This window comes from Charadrius vociferus, unplaced genomic scaffold (genome assembly GCF_000708025.1).
Source record: "Charadrius vociferus isolate BGI_N301 unplaced genomic scaffold, ASM70802v2 scaffold286, whole genome shotgun sequence".
In the NCBI taxonomy this organism is placed as follows: domain Eukaryota; kingdom Metazoa; phylum Chordata; class Aves; order Charadriiformes; family Charadriidae; genus Charadrius; species Charadrius vociferus.
Genome location: NW_009648967.1, coordinates 435,368 through 457,214, shown reverse-complemented (window position 1 = coordinate 457,214; position 21,847 = coordinate 435,368). Strand labels below are relative to the sequence as shown.

Genomic DNA, 21,847 nt, shown 5'->3' with positions numbered 1-21,847 from the left:
ATGCAAAGCATTTTGTTTTGGTTTACTGCTGAGTACTGCTGCTTTATTTTTTTTCTGTTATTCCACCATTACCTGCAACCATCTGTGTTGAAACAACTAGGCATTATCCTAGACACAGATCCTTAGAATGCAGATGGGATCACTGAAATCGTATGCTACCCATTGTATAGCCTGAGAAATAAAACAGAATTGTTCACAGTATTAAAAAATTTTGCTATTTTGACCAAAGGAAAATGAGTTTTTCGGTTTCATAAGAAATTTCTTGGAGATGATATTTCAAAGCTTATGTCTTATTCTGCTGAGAGGTACTTTTATAAAATAGAGGACATTTTTAAAAAGTTCTTCAAATAATACCAGTTGACTTTAATGCAGTACTTATTAAACTTATGTAAGAAAAAGTAAAAGTAAGCTGTGGTTGCTGTTTTGGAGATACTGAGTCATTTTTTGGATGCTTCTTCAACATTCTTCAGTGATGCATCCTACTACATAAATAACTTACTTTAATAACCTTCTAAATTATTTTTAATAAGTGTAAGATTTTTGGGAGACAACAATTTTTGCTGTTCAGAAATCATAAGAAACACAAGCTACTTTTGTCTAAACTTTGCTATATCTGGACAGCTTTACATCCTTTCTCACAACAGCAAAAAAGTTAATGAGTTAATGAATTTCAGTCCTGCTTGATCCAACATACTGACATTGTTTTTCTGTGGCATCCATTCCAATTCATTATTGCTTTCCTTTGTCAGTCATATTAATGTAGATGCTTAATAAAATGCCAAAGGCTTAATATTCTTCCGAGAGTGAGAAGCTGTTAGCTTACACTGTCTGCTTATGTCGAAAACCTGTAGTATGTCCTGAGCCATTTAATCGGAATGGATACTAGGTATTTGACAGGCAGATCAGCTTTTGTTGCCTCCTGGATGGTCAGTAAAGTAAAAATAAAAAACTTCATTGACTGCTGTGACACTATTCAGAGCAGATATCTGAAGAACTGAGCACAGTCAAACACAGGGAGCCTGAAGTCTCTCATCACTGGCTTGAAATATCATCTCAAAAAGGTTCACACTGCAGCAGTGTGATAGAAAGGAGTGCTGACAATTCGGGCTGTCTGTGTAGTTTATGCATTTTGATTGCCAGTGTACACCTGTTGCTATTGCTTTGAAATTGGCTGTGTCGTGTGCTGCTGACAAAACTGAAGAGAAGATAAGCTGTGCTGAGAAGCACCGCTGCACCATCTTGCGCTTTATCTTTTGTGTAAAAAACAAGTCTGCTGTCAGATGGCGAGTCACAACAACAAAAAAAAGACCTTGGCAATTTTTCTAGACCAGTCACTACTTTTTTTGCTTGTGCTTACACAAGGCTTTCAAACAGGACTGAACTGCAGATCCCAAGGCTCACAACTGCAGGGAGGACCCGGGAAAGCCAGTGATTTAGCTGTGGAAGGAGGCTGGAGATAAGTTGGAGCAACGTATCAGCTCCCAGGAAAAGGCCTTTTTCCAGAGGGAATCTCCATTGTATCTGCTCTTTTTCTGTACTCTGGCTTTTCATATTGACTTTCTCTAGCCTCTGGAGGCTTAAAACCCAAAGCATTCAAAGATGGTGTCATCTGGCAGAGTGTGCTCTGTCCAATGCCAGCGACGCATCTCTAATAGCAGATAGATCTTCCTTAACAGTAAGGTAATTTAAAGTAGAGAATTAATGTGTATATGTATTGTGGATCAATAGATCAGATGCTTACACTGAGCGTGGCTTTTTTAATTCCAGGTACCAATGACTGAATGTGAGGCGTCTAGTTTGTCTTAGAGTCACAGCAAATTTAATGGACTTTGGGTTAGGAACCTTTTGTTAGGGAACTGCAGATTTTGGATTATTTTCTCTGAAGTGGTGAAGCATTCATTTATGAAAACCAGCATCTGAACCAAACAGTCAGAGGTCATTTGTCTAGAAGCTTCAGTCAGAGATTGCAATCCTGATTTATCACGTTTTGGTTCTATTCTGTTTTTAAACTCATTGGCCTTATCGCTATATCCTATTGTGCAGCAATTTTAGCAGATGTTAATAATGAGGTAGGGTGCAGTCTGTGTCAGCTTACAGTGAGATTGCCACATTTGCAAGGAGTGGCGTTAGTGATTCATCAGCTAGCCTCCAAGTTAATTACGATCTAGTGACACAACCAAGTGCCTAGGGGCATGATGCAGCATGGACATCATGAGATATTAGATCTGTGTTTCTTGCCAGTTGCTGCAGTTAAAGGTCCCAGTGCAAACTTGTAAAAATAAGGGAGACAAACCTTGCAGCTTGCAGAATTGTACTGTGCTGAAGTAGGATAATTTTACAGATTCGTTTGGAGCATGTTTTTCTTCACTTTCTGTTTCAACTGTTACTTAGAGTCCTTGTGCGCTGTTACCCAATGAACATGCTGTCCTTCTGGTGCTGTACCTCAGGTGTAATCATCATACATCCTCTGTTTCTCTCAGGGAAGGACTGAAGGACTTGATGCATGTGTGTAAAATTTTTTAGAGGAAAGCTTTCTTTCCTTGAAAGAAAAATATTGTAGAAACATGAAGGATGAATCTCCACCATATAGTGCATTTGATAATGTTTTTATTGTAATCTAAAAAGAGTTTTTAACCTATGGGAAAAGAGAAGGTCTGCATTAAAACAGAACAGAAAACAAGCTAATTGTTGACGTTTTGATATTCTCATTTTCCTGCTTCAGAATAAAACTTGTGTTCCTTTGAAGCTTTTTGAGAGTAATGGGACCCCAGAATTGCTGGTAGCTCAGCACAATTAGCTGGGCTAGAGGAGAGGCAGTCTTTGTCAAGCTGATTTCACTCACCCGCAACAAGCACCCTCATCACTGCTCTCTATGGTCAGCCCCTTGTGAGGGCATTTCATATTGACAAGACAATGAAAAATTCATTGGACTACAGGGCTTGATTCACAGAATCACAGAAGCATTTTAATCCAGGTTCTTGCTTCAATAGTGGAAAATATCCTAATGAAAGTTTTTTTGAACTGCCAAAAATTGTCATTTCGGTAAACTCTTCTAGTCTGCTTATTATATTATCACACTGCATTACATAATCCCCTCCGAAGTCCACAAGTGGTATGAGTTATAATTTTTTGAGAGCCAAAGGAAAGACATTTCTCTGAGTAGTCATTGAAAGTGAGAGAAGTCAAACAGAGGAATAAACAAAAACAAAGGTCAGCCAGAATTCCAGTTGCTCAAAGATGAAAAAAAATAGTCCTTTTTCACTACCTTGGTATCAGTCACTGGGTGGTATTTCTCACTGCCTAACTCGTGTTTGAGGAGCAGTGTTCTTCCTTTTTATAATGTATAAGACTCTCATGGTCTCAAAACATTTAACCACAACACTACAGGAAAGACTTTTTCCTGTTTCTAATTACTGAAGTACCAGACAATGAGCTCACAAATAAAATGAAATTCTAAAACATTATGCAACCACTTCTAGTTCTTTTATGTAAATAATTGATAACAATGAATCAGATCTTCCCCTCCAATTCCAAGTCAACAATAGGAGGGATATAAGCTTTGATAGTTACGGTATTTGTGGCATTCACTTTTCTGAGTTCTTTTTTATGGAGAGTTAGATGTGAAAGTGTTTTTTTCAGATGGTCTTTTTCCCAGAGTTGGTATTTCCTCTCAGTATGCATCTGTATTTTGAGGTTTTGAACTTAGGAGGACAGAGTCTACAACTACAGTAGGCAAGTTGTGATTTGGTAAAATGGTAGTAGACCAGTTTCAAGTTGTATAGGTTTATACATACAGGTCTACAGCTGAGTAGAATTAGAAAGCACAAATACATTTCTATGTATTGTCCCCTTTAGAGAAAGTTAAAGAGTGAATCCACGCTGTGGATGTCGTAATTGGCTTTGCCAACTGATTTCACAGTAGTCAGCTCAGTCAAAGGTAGTGCAAAATATGGTTCATTGAGACTTCTCTGCCAGCACATACATGTACAAAGTATAATATAGATTCCCCCTTTAATGCTTGTGGCATCAAAAGCAGACCTCTAATTGCAAGTTTGATAAAGCAATTGCGAATCCAGTGTCAAAAGCTTTTTAATTGAAGCATTTTTCTGAATAACATGCTATTAGCAGTTGAACTCTGCAAAGTTATGCTATAATCAAATGTCTTAATGGCTTTAGTAGGTGTTTTTATAAGACATTTTCAGGATAAAACTCTCAGATGTTGCTTTTTCTAACAAATGAAAAAGTATGCATCTGTATAGGTTTATTGCTGTAGGCAGGCTTATTTTTTCTAGCCTTGTTCTACATTACTGTGATTTTGTAATTTTTCGTAAAGATACACCATCAAATTATTACATTTGACACTTCAAGCAATGTCAGATTGCTCTCTTGAAAACAAGTTGGTTTTTTTTTTCCTGAAGGAAAGCAATCAAGATAGAGACATTCAGATCCAGAACTAAAGCAATGGCTGTCCATCATAGGTGTAGATTGCACTGATGGGGTCTATGCTACAAAAGTTTAACCTGCTTTGAAAATTATTTGTATTGCTGTAGGGTCCCACAGCAATCATCAAATCTCTGGTTTTGGCAAACTGAGGTAGAGACTGTGGCCTCTTTACTTCTCCAACGTGTGGGATGGTGAGGCTGTTGGCTAGAAGTGTCAAAGAGTGCCAAAGAGAGTGTAATGATGTGTTACTTCTGCTTTCAGCCCAAACTTACATCCCTGCACTACTCTTCTTTACACTCCATAAACATCACATGAACAGATACTAACTTGTTCTGCAGCGTAGTGAGTGTGTGAGAGTTAGACTTCTTATGCTGAAACCCCTTTTCCAATTAGGAGCAAACCTTGCTCCTGCCAAATCAATGATATAAGTTTAATTAAAAAACAATTATCAATACAGATAAGAGTAAGACTTGAGATTATTTGAACAGTTTTCTCAGTCATCTTCAAATTGCAGCCTTAAAGAGAAATGGGAGGTGCATTTAATGCAGAACAGCATAAAATGAAATTTAGGATTAAGCATGGTAGATATCTTGCACAGTGCAATTGAAATTGCACTCAGAATTCAAAATAGGTAGGAAGTATGTCTCTGAGCTGTAATATGGTGGAGAACCAGAGTTATAAATATTCATTCTTTAAAACGTCACAGCAGTCATCCACTATTAGAAATGGAGTATGCAGAATAGGTAAAGGCCTGTCTGTGACCTGTCTGCACATCGCTGTATTGCTCCTCTTTTTTGCCTTATGACCTTAGGATCCTTGCATCTGTCAGTATCTTCCTTGAATGAAAGCATGAATGTCTGTTTTCCCTAAAAGCATTCCCCTGGACTGTTTTGGGGAGGTCCAATGGACTGCTTTTTCTGCCAAGGAGGTCTAAACATGAAACCTCAGATCTGCGTTCTTCTGTTCATAAGATATTTTTTGCTTCTGCTTAGGTGTGATTTCAGTAGAACTGATGCAACATATCTTTGAAAAGGTTTTGGTTTTTTTCTGTTTCATTTTTTTTTTAATTGCACAGAAATGATGGGGCTCTAATGTGGAGATTTTTAAGTAAAAGGAGATTGCTAAAGCATGTGAGATCTCTCCAGCTGGTATATATTGGATATATATTGGTCAGTCTGGATAAAAAACATGAATCAGGATAAATAGTGACTGATAATATACTGTCATACCAAAGCTTGTGAAACAGAAGATGTGGAATGCAAGATAAAATACCTAAGTACAGAGTGCATGTGTAACAGGGCAGGCTCATGGACATGAATTTAAGGTGACAAAGAACATAGCCATTAGTGTTATGTTGTTTTAGTAACGGTGTTGTAGGAACATGGGAAGTCCTGATAAAGGATTTTTAATGGCTTGTTTTTCCTAGTTATACCAGGTTGTACTGGATCTGGTTGGGGCAGGGTTCATTATGGTGCTATGTTTTAGATTTGTGACCAAACAGTGTTGATAACCTGTGTTTTAGCTACTGCTGAGCTGTGCTTGCACAGCATCAAGGCCTTCTCTGTTTCTCACGCTGCCCCCTCAAGCAAGAATGCTGATGTTGTAGAAGAAGCTGGAAGGGGACACAGCTGGGACATCTGATCCCAGCTGACCAAAGAGATATCCCATGCCATATAACATCATACTCAATACTAAAGCTGGGGGGCAGTTTTTCCAAACTAGCTGTTGCTTGGGCATTGTTCTGCAGGTGGGAAGTGATGAGTAATTGCCATTGCATCACTTGGCTGTGTTGGTTTGGTTTTTTTTTCTTTATTTATTGAGCTGTTTTTATCTCAACCAACAAGTTTTTCTCACATTTGCGTCTCCAGTTCTCTCCCCCATCCCAATGGGAAGGAGGGAGCGAATGACTGGGTGGGGGTGAGCTGCCTGCCGGGGCCAATACACCAGCGTTTTAATAATGTACGGGTTCCCAGGAGTAATTCTAATATTTTTGGAAGAGTTCTTTATGGTAATAGATATCTGAAGCATTATTGCTGCTAGCCCAATTTCATGGGGAAGTTGACCCCAGATCTGCGATAAGTTACTCTCTGCATGTGTAGGCGTTTTCTGGTATAAGGGACTTATGCTCCAAAGAAGTATCCAAATGTGGAACTGTTACAGAGCTGTTGGTCCCACGGTTGCTGTACTGGTCCAGTGGTCCCTGAAAACCAACACATAACTGACACCCGTAGCACTGAAAATGATGGGATGAAGTGTGGCATAGTTAGAAAACAACTGAAGAAAACTAGAAAAATAACTTCACTTCTTCACTTGCGTTATATCATTTCAGGTACTGTGTGCAGCAACAGCAGATACACTTGTCAGAGGATTTTGTGATATCTGCAGGTGTCAGATATATATGTCGCTTCAAATACATAGGAAACTTCTCACCAAAGCAGATGGAGTTCCCCTGAAAATCTTAGAAATCAGCTTGCCAGCTATAAGATTAAATAGATGAAAAGCATTAGCCAAATAAATTCCAGCACTTGGTTTCTTCATGCACAATTAGGTTGCAATGTAAAGTCTTTTAATTCAGAGGGCATACCTCTACCGTGGGCCAGCGCTAACGTGGAACAAAATAATCCTGCCTCTCACTGGCTTAAATGCAATTTGCTAGCTTATGCAAGGATGCTGAGAAATTTCAGTCGGAAGTTTTATTCCTGGTTTTGTTTACAGATGCGATATGATGATTTGCTTATAGAGCATAGGAAAGGGTATAGAATGTCTATATTTATTCTGAAAGTTATCGTTATTAAGCTGGGGCTGTTCTAGTAGAGGTTTTCCTTCTAGTCTCAGATTTGCAATTTAACCTCTTGGTACTTTTTCAGTAGAATGAGAATAGTAGTATTTTCTTACATCCAACAGTATGTCTTTTTAAGTCAGCAGACATTAGGTGGTGAAATGCAAGCAGGTGGGAAAGCAAATTTACAGGTTTTAGTTAATCACTTTTTCCCTTTACTCAAAAAGCAGATGACAGACTACTTCACCTCTACCCATCTTATCCAAAGCTCTTCTTTATGCCTGCCATATAGATCACATAGTGTAGCCAGTACACGGTGAGCTTTCTCAAGTACAAAAATGTTCACTGTAGGTGGTACATTTGGAATTTTCAGCAGCAAATTTCTAGCAAGCTTTACTCATTGTGTCCAGGCCTGCATTTTCTAAGGTTATCTTAGATAAATATGGGTGGATTTTCCTAGGAATAGCAAATGCATGGCCTAGCCAAAATACTTATTGTGTCAGTATTCCAGTTTTTAGTCTAAATCTTTTTAAAAATATTGAAAATTATAATACATCATCAACTTTAGATACCTGTATATTCAGAAACACTAACAACGGTTCATTAGTGAAACTTAATAAATAAACCTGCAGCTTAAGTTAAATTAAGTTAATAGGAGGGATTCATAGAGCATACCAAAAGTTTCTGATTTGTGTAAACTAATACTGGGAGTGACGCTAACTTTAATTGCAATGAGAGGCCTTGTTTCCAAATTAAGATTAATTTTAGACTCTGAAAACATTAACAAAACCTTAAACTATGCTCATTACCCATACAGTTGCACGAGAAGAATTAGTGTAAGGACTTATTTTCCAAGTCTCATTTTACATATACTTATGTCAGGTGGAAACATTTTTTTTGTCATTAACAAGCATAAATTAAGGTGATATAAAACACTGATAAAATGGTACAAGAAGGTGACTGCTAAGATTTTTACTTGTTTGTTTAAATACATTTACTTTTATGTCTTTCCATTTAAATCAGTGCAATATGAAAGCAAAATGGTTCTTGATGAAGGAACACATCTGCTGACAACATCTAGAAACTTGTCTCGTGATTTTGTGAGCTTTCCTGTTGAATTAAAGATTTCTTTCCAGACCCCTTTTGGGATGACACACGGATGTTTTCAGGTTAGGTGTTTGTTTGATTGCTTTAGGGGTTTTGTATTTTCAATTAGAAATCTGGTGTAGTACATTGTCTATGAAAATGACAAGATGACCTTTGTGTCACAACTGATTCTTTTGCAAGGATCTAGAAGTTTCTTGCATGGGTTAGAAAGAAATGGAAAAAGAAAGAGAGGGTGCCTCTGAGGCACTTGCTGAGGTTATTTGCTAGTCAGCTGGGAGCCATAAGTATCCAGACAGCATTTCTTTGTCATGGGGCAGCATCATTTTGAAGGCTTAAACATGCATATAGCATTATAAAGACTTTAGGAGACAGTGCATTGGCTGCATAATGGGAGTACGAACTATCAGGGTCATTATTTCCTCTGCAGCTTCTACGTTCAGGATTTGCCTTGCTATTATTTCCATATATTTTCCATGCATATATTGCTTGCATTATCTATATGCTGATATTGAACTGAAAAATGAGATGTATCTGGAGGAACTGCTGGCGACATCAACTGTTTCTCAACAGATGACCTAATGGATGTGCCAGCTATGTCCACCCTTACACAGAAAACAACAGAGAGGCAGCCACAGACCCACGTTCCTTCTCCCCAAAGAAACAAGGTGTTTGTACTTTGTGGAGATGAAGTGGGTTTCAGCCAGAGAAACCCGAAACACTGAATGACCCAATGTAGGTTACTTTACTGCTGTGATCTGCTGGCAACGTTAATATATGATAGAGACACAATGTCCCAGTCCAGAAGGAGGTGGTACTGGGAACGTGGTTTGTTCTGTTTGGTATTTTTAGTGATTGCCTTGGGAAATTTCAGATTGCTTTATTTCTGCGAGAGTACAGTGTTACTTTACTGTTGTTAAAAATTTAAGTAAGGTTATTGGGGTGCTGCAGAATTTAAGTTCTAGGATTGCGTTCTGTTGATTGAGACTGTTGCAGAATGGGAAGTGACAATTTAATTATTGTATTGAACCAGTAATTCCAAGTGTAAAAAATTAGCTAAATTAATCATTTTTACAAGGTTATTACAACAATTTGTCTTGTGTAAAAATGCATGCCTGATTTTGTCTGTCTCTTTCTTTCCCCTGTTAAGTTGTATAATGCAGTAGTTCCCCTTACCATTTTGTTAGCCACATTCCATAAAGATTGGAAATTGGGCTTTCGTTTCTCCCTGTTCTGTATGTCATGAGTGAAGTGATAAAAATGTCTAGTCTTACAGATTAAGAATGAGAAAAGTATAGACATGTATTCAGTTCTTCCCAAGTGTTTATGCTAGTCTGTTCTTCAGGCTGCACACAAAAAGGGATCAACCACCCTCATATGCATAAAATGATTGCCAGAATTGCTTGGAGCACATCCTCCTTGTTCTATGACTTTCCATCCGTTCTACAGCCTCGCAACCAGTTTGAATTAGGTTAAAAAAACATCTTTCCACTTATGTGGCAGGTGAGCGTTAAAGTCTAAGCAGCCTCATATGCTTCAGTTTCAAAAGCAAATGAAATAGTCCTTTTGATTAGGTATATCTAGGTAACGATATACTGTTCCAAGGTAATAGTGGCCTTGATGTTGCTGCTGAAGAGGTTTAACTTCGGTGCACTGGAACTAAACTGTACTGTTTATACTTGTGATTTGCTTTAATGAATAAGAACAAGAGATTACCTGCCTTAAGGAGTTTGCTGTACAGTTAATATGAAAGGCTGTATGAAAAAAAAAAAAAAGCTCAGCTGAAAGTTTTGTTGTTTGCTGGGCTTTGGAACAATTTTATTTATTCTTACCAGGGCTTTTTTCCCTCCAGAAAAAAGGTTGAATTAAAACTTTACTTTGGGTTAAAATGTATTAAGACATCAATTTTATATTTATTTTTATTTTTAATAAATAAAACTATATACTTGGCGAAATATATTATTTGATGATTGTGTTTGGGGTTTTTTGTTGTTTTCTATGTCATATTTCATTGGCTCCATCAGACCTTTTATTCATTGTTTGTTTTGCCTTTGGTAGAAAATACAGAAAAAAGGTATATTTGTTTTATACATTAAAATTCATTTGTCCACTCACAAAACAAAAACTACGAAATGGTAATTAATATTATGGAAACACAGTCCTTTGCTGGGCTCAATCAGAACTTCACACTTGTGACAAATTAGCTGCTTACTAACAGCTAACAAACATAGAGAGAGTGGCAAGGCAGCATCGCTGTTACCCATGCTGTTAAGTTTAAGATGTGCATGTCTGAGATGTGAAGTGTTCCATGCGTTTTAATCCTGTCATCTTTGATTTTATTTGTGAGAAATAGATGAAATATTTTCAAGTTATTCTTTAAGTAACTTCCCATAATCTTGCAAAAAGTCATTAGCCTTGGGGACCTTGACTCATGACAGCTTCCAGTCCTGTGGTGTAACCGCATTGCAACACTGTCATGCTCAGAAATAGGACATTGTCTGTGATGTAATACGCGAGCCTTTGGCATTTGTCCTGATATCTCACGTTGAACATTTGTGTAACTTGTTTTTCACATTTACTATGTCATCTCTTTCTCCACTGTTAGCATCCAAATATCTCTCCTTTGTGAAATAGCTATTATTATTATTATTATTATTATTATTATTATTATTATTATTAAGCTGTAACACACTGTGTTTAAAGGCTACAGATTAAGGTTTTCCTTACCTATGCTTTTAATTTCTGACAGTTCCTTTATACCTCCTTTTTCAGATGTTCCTAGAACAACATCCCAACCTAGTGCCAGTTGGGAAAGTATTTTTCATCCTCCAGATTATTAGAGACCATTTATATACGAACAAGTCTGAAATATTATGTCTTCTGCACTACATAAGACATTGCTTTGGGATGCAATAAAATGCATTTCTGATAAAATACATTTCTGATGATTGCTGTTAAAATATATTTTTTCTCCAGCAATTATTACATTGTCATATCTCAGATATCACGTTTTCCTGTTTACGAATATATTCCAGTGTAAGAGAAATCTTTGAAAACTTTTGGAAATTTAACTAAAGATGAGTTTTGCAAAAAATAAATGCCAACTCAGATATTTTCCTAGAAGTAACAATGGCTACCTAAAATTCCATTCTTCCTCTCCCCATAGAGGTTTGAAAATTATTTTAACATTTAAAGTTCCTTTAGTCCTATAATTTTCAATGTCCACCAACTACATGGTTTAGTTCATGTTACAGGGTCCACCCCTGGGATTCTACTCTAATTTATAATAAGGACTAAGTAATTTTTTTCTTAATATTGTGTGTTGTCTTTATGCATAGGGAATATGTTTATTACATAATTACGCTGAGAAAGGAAGTTGGTGATTATCATAAACAGGATGTTCAAACACAGCCTATTAAAATGTGTTTAACCTTATGTAAACTTTTAGACTATCTATTCTAAGCTTTTCACAATTATTTAATACCCAGTCTTACAATATGTGCAGCACAGAATTTGCAAAGGATATGAAGTTTTCTTCTTTTCTGTAAACATTTCCCTGGATTAAAAAAAAAACAACAAACCAACAACCCCAAACATACAAACAAAAATAACCCCAAAAAACCCCACTGTTTTCTTCACTTGTTTACAAACTAATTCCTGTGCTGCATATCTCTTAGAAAACCTCAGTAAATTACTGGCGTGCCCAGAGATGTTTGTGATAGGCTTGCATTGAAATGCTCTGAAACTGTTTTCTACTTAAGTTCCCATTCTGAAAAGACTCATTGGTGACAGGTTGAAGTGGGCTGGACTATAACGTTAGTATCGTGAAAAGCTGGAGGGCTTTAAATCCTCCAGTCCCCTGAGCTTTTTGTGTTCTGAAATACTTGATGAACTCCAGAAGAGTTAAATACAGCAAAGAAATGCACAGTCAGAGTGTCTGTGGAATTCAAAGAATAGCTGTCAAAGACGGAGGCTCTGAAATGCAGACCCAATTTACATGGCAAGGGCTTGTGAAATCACCAGCAGCTGTCTTCACTAACCCTGAATATTTCCTTACTCTAAACACTCAGAGGGGAGCTTAATTAATTTTATCTTAAAGATGTTCCTAGTGCCTCATATGTTCTTCCTCTTCTGAAAGGCAAATTAAGAGTGATTTTTGAAAGATAAACGTCTTATGTTTAAATTTTGTTGGTGGGATGGGGAGTGATGGTTAATCACAGAATATGCACCTTTTCTCTTTCCATCATTGCCTGAAATACTGAGCCATTTCTGTCTCAGAAAAAATCTGTTACTGAAAAAAGTTACTTTGTGTAACTGATTAGTGTGTAGCACTTACATTTCTCTTATCTTATACTTAGAGAGCCATCAAAAAACTGTACTTTTAGCATCCAGGCGCTCAAGCACTGTTCATGCACGCAGCAGAAAAAAGTAAAATACACCTTTCCAGAGAAGTGTATTTCTTCAACAATTTATTTCAAGTTCTCCGTATAATAGTGAGGGCATCGTAAGGCAAAAAAATGTTTACTATGGTCTTCCTGAGTACGTCTTTGACACCTTACTGACTTATTGTTAATGACAGACTGATGAATCTCCTCCTTATAAAAAGAGAAGAAAATCAATCTTAATTGCCTGCTACTTTCTTTCTTCTTTGTGTTCTGTTTCTCTCATATACAAAAATGAAAATAAATACGTTTCTGAAAAAGTTGTAGGTATTTGCCTGGAATGGAAAAATTTGCTAAAGGAGTTAAAGCTAGGCAGAATCATAAAAGATGGTTTCATGGTGGCAAGTGCTGGCCAACTCTTATCAGCAACTGAGTACAACTTTTTTTGAAGATAATGCCTGTGACATCTTGTTTCTAGTACCTGATGGCCTTTGAGCTCTGTCTTTGAATAGCAATTTTTCATGCCTCTCCTTATGAGACAAACAACAACAAAAAAGCTTTATTTTTTTCCATTCCTTTTCTTTCTATTAGACTCCAGGTAGGAGACACGTTTGTAGATGGGCAGAATGTCTCATAATCAAGCTTTCTTTCATGTTGCTATTCTGTGATACTACATCACCCTGACATTAACACAAAGGACAAATGCAAAACCTTTTAGCTGAGTGTCTCTTCAAAGTGCCATTTAATAGCCTGGGAACTTACTTCCCTTCAACATAAGCTGGCAAAGGATCCAGCGAAATGAAGCATCGACCCTTAAAGTTTATCAAGATAGGCCTTTGTAGAAGGGCAGTCATGCTTTCTCCTAGGACTGCATCAACTTTTTAAACAAGTTGTATGTGATGCCGCCATCCCACAAAGAGAGGAGATTGTTGTGTTTTGATATATATACATTCACAAAAAAATGATAACTTGAACGCGCCTCTTGTTTCACCTCTTGTTACTGGTTATGCTGCCTCCATAAACTGTTTGAAGTTTTCACGATTTCATGCTCAGTAGAAGTTTTCATAGCTTTAAAGCAGACAATCAATTTCAGGCATCAGTTTCATCATATTTGTTTATCAAGGTAGTTAAGAAATTAGTGTAATGATTAATCAGAAGGCTTTTCCAATTTTAACTGCAGAATTCAGAGTCTGTTCCAAACTGTAGACCTCAAGCAAAAATCTAGGACAGAGAAAATTAAAAGCAGTATGGAAAGAACATAATTTTTATATGCAGATTTCTCTTTCACAGAATAATTGAAATATTACTTAAAGGACCCATAAAAGATAACATATTAAAACAAATTGAGTTGCATGTATGATTAATTCACACAGTGGGAAACTGATTGTAAGAACTGTGATTTTTTACATATGACCTTGAAATGGATAAAACAACTTTTAATGTTGTGATTTCCACTATAAATGTAGAATGCAATTAAGAGTAATCTTGGCCGAGAAGCAAGGGTCCAACATAAAAACCTGCTTACAAAATAAATTCATGCCATTAATGGACTTAAAATATGATAAAAAGAAGGATTTTCCAATACGTGAGGACTAATGAAGTATCCAGCAAAGCTATCCAGCAAAGCTGATTTAACCCACGTGTTGTAAAACTGTCTGAAGATCTAATTCTCTCTGAAATACGCTTTTTTCCTAGGAGAAATTTACATGAAATTTCTTATTGTGTTTTAATTCAATAAATATGCGTCATGATACTTCCATACCAGTCCTTCAAAGCCTTGTGTACTTCTTAGGGAGGTTAACATCGACCACAGCAGCTACTTCCACATCAGCTGGACTTCAGGCTACATTTTCGTGTTGCTGTTAATCCCGTGGTACTGTGGGTTGCTGCTGGGAGGTGCAGTCACGCTGTGACCCCCACGCACCCCTCTGTTTCCCCTCTACAAACATTACATGGTCCTGGGGGACTGGGGTGTGTTTGGTGATCCGGTGGAAATCTAACCCTTTTGATGGTGCTCGGTAGATGTATCTAACAAAGTAGCAGGTATCCATATGCTCCACTGGGAACTGTGGAGAAACTTGAGCTGTTTCTTCCATTCTTCTTCAGGCAGCCTCCCTCCTCCAGGTGTGGCTTCCATCTGTCCCCTTTCCCTGCTGAAAAACTTTCCCCCATCACTGCCTCCAAAAACTGGTACCCAGGAGGGGATTCTTGCCAATGCAGCCTCCCTCTGGGAAGCTGCGGCTTGGCCACATGCCTTTCACCAGGCAGGCAGTGATTTGTTAATAAATCATATGCACTGTGATGTGATGTGTGCGTGTATTTCTACATTTCTAGAGTATAGTCGTCCGTGCTTTGATGTTTGAGTGATAATACCTCTAAACTTACATGTGGCACCTAACATAATTGTAATGAAAAGAAGGGAAGTCTGGGAATCGTGTGTCTTGTAAATAATTCTTAAGACAGACATTTTCCTATAAATATTAATACATTTTAAAAAGACACTTCTTCAAACAAACACAGAGCTAGAACACTATTTGAAAATACTTGAAAATGAAAAGGATCTTTTTAAAACTTGTTTTCATCTGTGATTCCTGAATTATTTACTTCAGGCTTTTCAAAATAATTCTGTAATAAGATAAAACATTGGTTTATCAATTAGACCTCAACAGGCTTTCTTCAAATGAAAAATAGGATTGAAAATTAGGCTTCATATGAAAAGTAAACTTCAAATTCAGCCATGAAAAATTCTCTGATCAAGTTTGGCAACCCAGTGATGAATTGTGAACAGCTTAATAGGAAATTAGTTCAGATATGCATATAATTGTGAAACCTTGATCCAGCTTTAGGATTTATCAGCATCCTACCTGTCAATTTGATTTTGTGAATAAAGGTTACGCTTTTCTTATAGATTGTATTTATCTTACTTATCTGATAAACTGAATGATCTCCTTTGAAATTCTAACAGGTCAGCATTGATCACTGTTTTTATTATGTAATATTGCTTATATTAATACTTATTATATAATGCTGCTTAATTTTTTAGTTCCTGTCTTTTTTTCTTACTCCTATTTGTTGTTGTTCTTGTTTTACAGCAGTCCATTCCAAACAAGTTATCTTAGGGTTTCTCATCTAAGTGTCTCAAAAGGTTAAGGGCAAAAAGTTGCACTAATAACAAGGAAATAGGGAGTGACTCTACCCAAAACAAGCTGTACCAAGAGAAAGCAACTGTGATTCTTGTCTGTAATATGGGCGTCAACTTTAATTCAAAAACACTTGTGTTCTCCAGATGTCTGTGTAAGCAGTCTGTCAACCACTACCAGCAGAAGAGTGCCTGTGTACACAACTGACCTCACTTAGCCTCCTCTGAAGTGCTTGCCATGTTGTTATCTATTTTTTGCCTTGACTTTTTAAACTTCTTTCTTTGTGGCTACCCAAGCCTTACATTATCTTTCTATCTCCGTCTCATCAACTCCCCATCTCTTTTCCTGTCTGGTCTGAAACTCTGTATCTCCTCTCCACAGCAGCTCTGTAAAGTTCCCTGTCTGCTCCCTGTTGCTTGTGTCACATTTCTGTGATGGAGCTGCTTAACTGCTCGAGGATGAGGGCAAAACTTACTGGTAGAAAACACCCTGTGAAACCTATATTGCAGGCAAAAATCACAAGAAGCAGGGTGGCTGTATGGATGACCACTGTCACCTTGTAGAGAGCATGGACGAGGGCTAGGCAAGGCATCCCACAGTGCGGAGGGGGATGAGCAACCACTGGAGGTTTTGTATTTTCCTTCAGCAGCTTCTTAAGATTATACGCTTGCAGCCCAGCTCTGCCTGCAGGCACAGAGTATACCTCTGATGTGGAGGGTACTTCAGCTGTTTTTTCTGCTCCCGAAAAAGCGGCAGATTTGCAGGGTTGGTCCAACGCATGACCAGGACCAGCCTATATAGAAGCTTAGAGCATACCTGGCACATAGGCAGTCTTAGGCTTGCCTCTAAACAGCAATGTGGGCATTGGCACAATCTCATCTTCCTCATGGAAAAAGCGTGGTACACGCTGTGCCTGCTGGAGGTTGTGTGGAGATCTACATACTAGCAACATGAGTGGTTGTGGGAGAGTGCAGGATAAAAATGCTGTCTGTAATGTAAGATGTGGTTCAAAAATCAAGAACTGGTATCCAAGACTTCTTTCTGTTGCTGTGGGTTATGTATCATCATTCTCTGTTGTTGTTACAAACTGTGCCTATTTCCTGTAGCTGGAAAGCCTACCACGAAGTTTAATACAACTGTGATAATGATGTAAAAATGTGTTCAGAGGAATATTGTAACGTGGGTACAAATAACTATGAGGGATTAAGTAGTGCAAGATATTGTGGATAGTTGTGCTTTTAGCACCTGATGATGAGCAAAGTCAAAGCCTTTATTCCCAACAGTCTGTGCTTACTTGGAAAAATGTTTGTCTGACTGCAGGCATGGAACCCGTTGTGCCGGAGAAGTGGCAGCCACGGCAAACAACTCACACTGCACAGTAGGAATCGCCTTTAATGCCAAGATTGGAGGTATGTGAAACAATCTCCCACCCCAAAAAAAAGTAACCAAAGAGCCATTTGTGCTAAATGGTGCATTCAGACCCTTCTCAACAAGAGAGGGAGATTTGTATGGATAACAAACCTAGCTGTGTTAGCAAGTAAATCTCAGTGGTAGAGTGGTTGTTAAATACCAGTACTGAAGGAGTTTGTCTGCGGTGACACTTCTCCAGTGCTCCCTGGAACACTGCCTCTCAGTACACACAGAAAAATAGAAAGTGAGACCTTTGATGAAAACACAAAACCCAGAATTAGGACATGTGGGTTTTCTCACAGATTCAGAGCTCTAAACGATGAATTAAATGTACGCATCAGGAATATTGCCTTGCGTATTGATCCCAGACAAAACACTGTCAAAACATAACATTTTTGTGTTGTTTTGCTGTGGTTGTAGAAAATCTTTTGATCCTCTGTGTGATCGGATTATTGCCTGAAATATGAGATTCTATTGCACTTTGTTTTTCATTCAGCCAAGAGGTTCCAAGTGGTTTCTATGAGATCTTAGTCCATGGCTGCTCCATTAAGACCTCTGGCTTAATTTGTGGAGATTACCATCAAGATGTCATTTACATGCCTCTTAGGCTGTACCCAGCCTGTGCCAGATTTTAATGCTTAAAGTGAAGTTTTACCCTGTCCTTTTGATGAAATCATGGGATTGGTATATTGGCTTTCAGTAGAAAGACCTATAGCTCAAACTCATTAATTGTTGCTTTTCTGTCCCAAAATAGAGCCCATCTGTGAAAACAGAAACATGTTTACATATATATACACCAGAGGACAGTTCAAAAATATGAGCAGGAAGAGCTAAGGCCATATTTCCACAATTAATAGTACTGTATCTGTTCTCTACTGGATCAGTACAAGTTTGATCCAAATCAAATGTGAGCACAGCTGTATTTCAAATTAGCCAAAGCACACAACGTCATCTTAATGTCAGCTTTCTGTTTCCCTGCTGGCTTCAAAAGGATAGTAAATACCAGATCCAGCATAAGGTTAGAGTGATGCAGAAAAACAATTTCCCTTCAGGTGAAGAGCCTGCCTGCACAAAATTAACCTGTCAAAGTGGTTTACAAAATCTGAACTGGCCAAGTGAGTGAGTTTGTGGCAGATGAACAGGTTGTCTCATGTGGACATGGCATTTGGTCATGTACCAGTAGCTATGAAATCAGATTTATTGTGTTGTCAAACCAGAATGAGAGGAGAATTAGTGCACTGATAGAGATAAAAGATGGCTTCTGAGGAAGTTTCATTGGTGAGTTCGATGGTTACACAACCTGCAACAGCTTGGGCATATCCTTGAAAAGTTCTCCATCAGTAACAGTGGCTTCTTAATAGGTTATTATTCATTAAGCATTAGGAATGTGCAGTAATAATGTTTTAGAAACCCTCCAGGCATATTAGCTGAATCACAGCCTTTTCTAAACATAGTGTAAAAACTGATTCAGATGGACATAGTATGAATGCAGTTAATGTGAACAGTAAAGACTGGATATGTGTGCCTTCTTATTTATTTAGCAAAAAAAATATAACAGCATTCAAGAAATTTCACTGGTCTAAGTGAAATAAAAATTTCATCCACTCCGTTTGTCACCATGATTCTGCAGACTCATCACTAACACTGGTCTTAAAAGAAAGCTGGAAAGTAGTAACAGTGTGTAAACCTCACCTGAGATAATGTACCACCTTTTAAAAGCACTGGCACTTGAAAATGAGACTTCAGGAGGCTCAGCAAATAATGCACACAAAATCAGAGGCAGGAGGGGATTCCAGGGCAGTGGGAAGGGAGGTTAAGCTTCCTCTTCCTCGAGGTGTATATATTTAAGAGTTTTGCTGCTGCTGACCTTTATTTGGCATGCCTCCCTCCCTTCCCTCAGAAAAGCCGTAAGCTGCACATGTGAATATGCAGTGGTTGTGTTCCCTCTCCACAGGCCAGATAGAGTGTAAAAATGTTGAATCATATTATGCTGAACAAGTGTTCAGCTAGCTTGTTTCCCAGGGATTTAAAGACCCTCCTGGGGCCTTCTTGGAGAAGAAACTAGAGTCGAGGTAAAGTAATCACGTTCTCCTTACATAGAGGAGCACCTGCTGACAGCGATGTTGAGTTTGCTCCACCAACGTAAGCATTCTTTACTTCAAACCAAAAAAAGCATCTCTGGACACGTAAGGGATAGTAAGGAGACAGAAAAAGGGAAAAGAAATCCTTTCCATTGATATTCCATCAAATACTGGCAGCTGAACAAATCCGATTAATGATCTTTGCGATGGGAAGTCGTTAACACAATATCCACTTTTTTTTTTTTAAATATATTTGTACTCCTTGTCTCATTTCCACACATTTAAGAACCTCTGACCACAAATAGGCCAAAAATAAGATCCTTAGAATGTCTGAGCCTTCTTTTACAACAGTGTAAGTGGGGATGTAATCACCAGATCAGAAAATGTGAGTAATATTGCAATCTGGACCTTGAGTTCTTTTACAGGTTGTGGGATGTTTCTTATAAAAAACGATGCTCTGTTCCTGCAGTTTGTGCTTAGCTAAGCTACAGGCCCTTTCACCAAAAGACAAACCAGTGCACCAAAGGGGTACATCTTTTTTTAAATGTGACTCTCTGCAGTAATCACACATGGCAAATTACCACCTGCGGAGCTTGTGAGCCCCTTTGTAGAAGGGGATGGTTAACGTGTTGTTATTGTTGCAGGCTGACTGTGGAAGTTGCAAAGCAACTCTGGGGATTTGGGTGCTTAGTTACTTGGCTGGGCTCAAATCCTGACAGGAAAACAGTTACTCTGAATTATGGCACAACAGATGTAGATTGTCTTCAGCTGACGAGGAATTAGTTCAGCTGTTTAAGTCAGATGCTGATTGAAAACAAACATTTTAAAAGAAAACTTTCTTTCAGCTCAGTTTTGCATGTTTCCTGTGATTTGTTGAAAGTTTGCTCTGACTAAAATGCCACTTAGCATTTTGGCAATTACTGCAAATATTGGAAAAAGTTTACAGTGCTCTAAAGTCTAGGTGGAACAGTCTGCAAACTGCAGTCTGTTAATTGCCTTTTGGACAGCTTTTGTTGGGCTATCACCAGATGCCAAATGCAGTTTGGAGGTTTTGTGATTGGCAGAATTAACTACTCCAGACGTTTGGTGGGGCTGGGGTGGGAGGAAGGAAAAAAGGGAGGAAGGGAGGAAGGGTGGAAGGAAAAAAGGGAGGAAGAGGGGAAGGGTGGAAGGAAAAAAAGGAGGAAGGATGGAAGGAATTCATTATTTTTGGTTTAAATAGCCAATGAGATGTCGGTTGTTCAAAGTCGCCCTTGAAGCATGTCTGTCAGTTGTTGGCCAGAGAGACCAGCAGCTAAGTCACAGCGTTGTCCATGTTGCTTTAGATTAGACCACTTCACCATTAAGAAAAAAAACGGTGTTAATTACTTCAGGTGCCAATGGCAGAATTTGGAGTTATCGTTCACTGGGTGCATGCAGTGTTATTTAGGCTTGCTACGCAGTAACAGCGATATAAAGGGAACCTTTATTTTCATTCTTTCAAAAGCAGTATACCTTTTATTGTCTTTATTTAGAACTAAATATATTTTAATGTGCTTGAAAGAAATTGAGAACACAACTTCCACCCATCGTTAATTTTCTGAGATTACACTGAGGAAGAAAAATAAAACCTGAGAATCCCAGAGTTGGTTTAACGACTTTTTTTATAAAGTAAAGTTCATAGTGAGATCACTGTTTGTAAAAGTTTATTATCTCACAAAACATGGGCAGCTTTTGTGTGAACTTAGAAATATGATCACTTTTCATTTTTGAGTCAATTAGAGTAAGGAAAAAAAAAAAGACCCTCTGTCAACAAAGCACCCCTCATGCCTTTTGTTAATTGGAAGTTAAGGTCTTGGTAAACACTCAAGTTACTTCAGTTGGAGCTCATGAGCAAAATGAAATGTGTCTGTAATTAAAAATATGTAAATTTGGCTTATAAATAGCAGTGGCCTTTCAAAGGGGAAAGAGCGTCAAACTTGTTAATTGTGGAAGTAATCTTTATTCAGTACTATTGTACAGTTACATGCTAATTATTATTTAATATTTAACATCCCTTTGATCAGATGTCATGCTAGCTGTACGTAGGTCCTGTTTCTTGTTTAGGTTAAAACTGGCATTGGTGGTTTTATCAGTCAGAATTAACTTCAGTTTAAGCCTTAGTCAGAAGAACAACTTTAGGATTTTCTCAGTTTCCAGATTTAAGCCTACCTTATTCAGTCTGGTGACCTTAAAACATCATGATGCCATTCACTTTAGAAGGGCTGACACACTGACTTGTCCAATCCCACATGAATGGATTCTTTTAACACAAGATTTTCAGATTATACCTTACAAAAGCTTTTTCTGCACAGAGAAGGATGTTCACAAAATTGTAGTTTCAGGTTGTATAATGCTACATATAGGGTATTTGATAGTAACTTCCCATAATCGTCTTGCTACTGTATATGGTAATTGGTCTGCACACAGGAGTTTTCTCCCCATTTTCTTCTTTGTGGCCTGACAATGAAGGAATAATCCCATGTTTAT

At 37.9% G+C, this 21,847-nt stretch overlaps 1 protein-coding gene across 1 annotated transcript in view; it reads left to right on the top strand.

Annotated features, from left to right (window-relative positions):
• Nucleotides 1-21,847, top strand: part of PCSK5 (proprotein convertase subtilisin/kexin type 5) — a 237,051-nt gene that overhangs the window by 62,997 nt on the left and 152,207 nt on the right. The window contains 1 exon segment of the mRNA XM_009887718.1: nucleotides 17,169-17,257. Coding sequence (XP_009886020.1) covers nucleotides 17,169-17,257 — 89 coding nt within the window.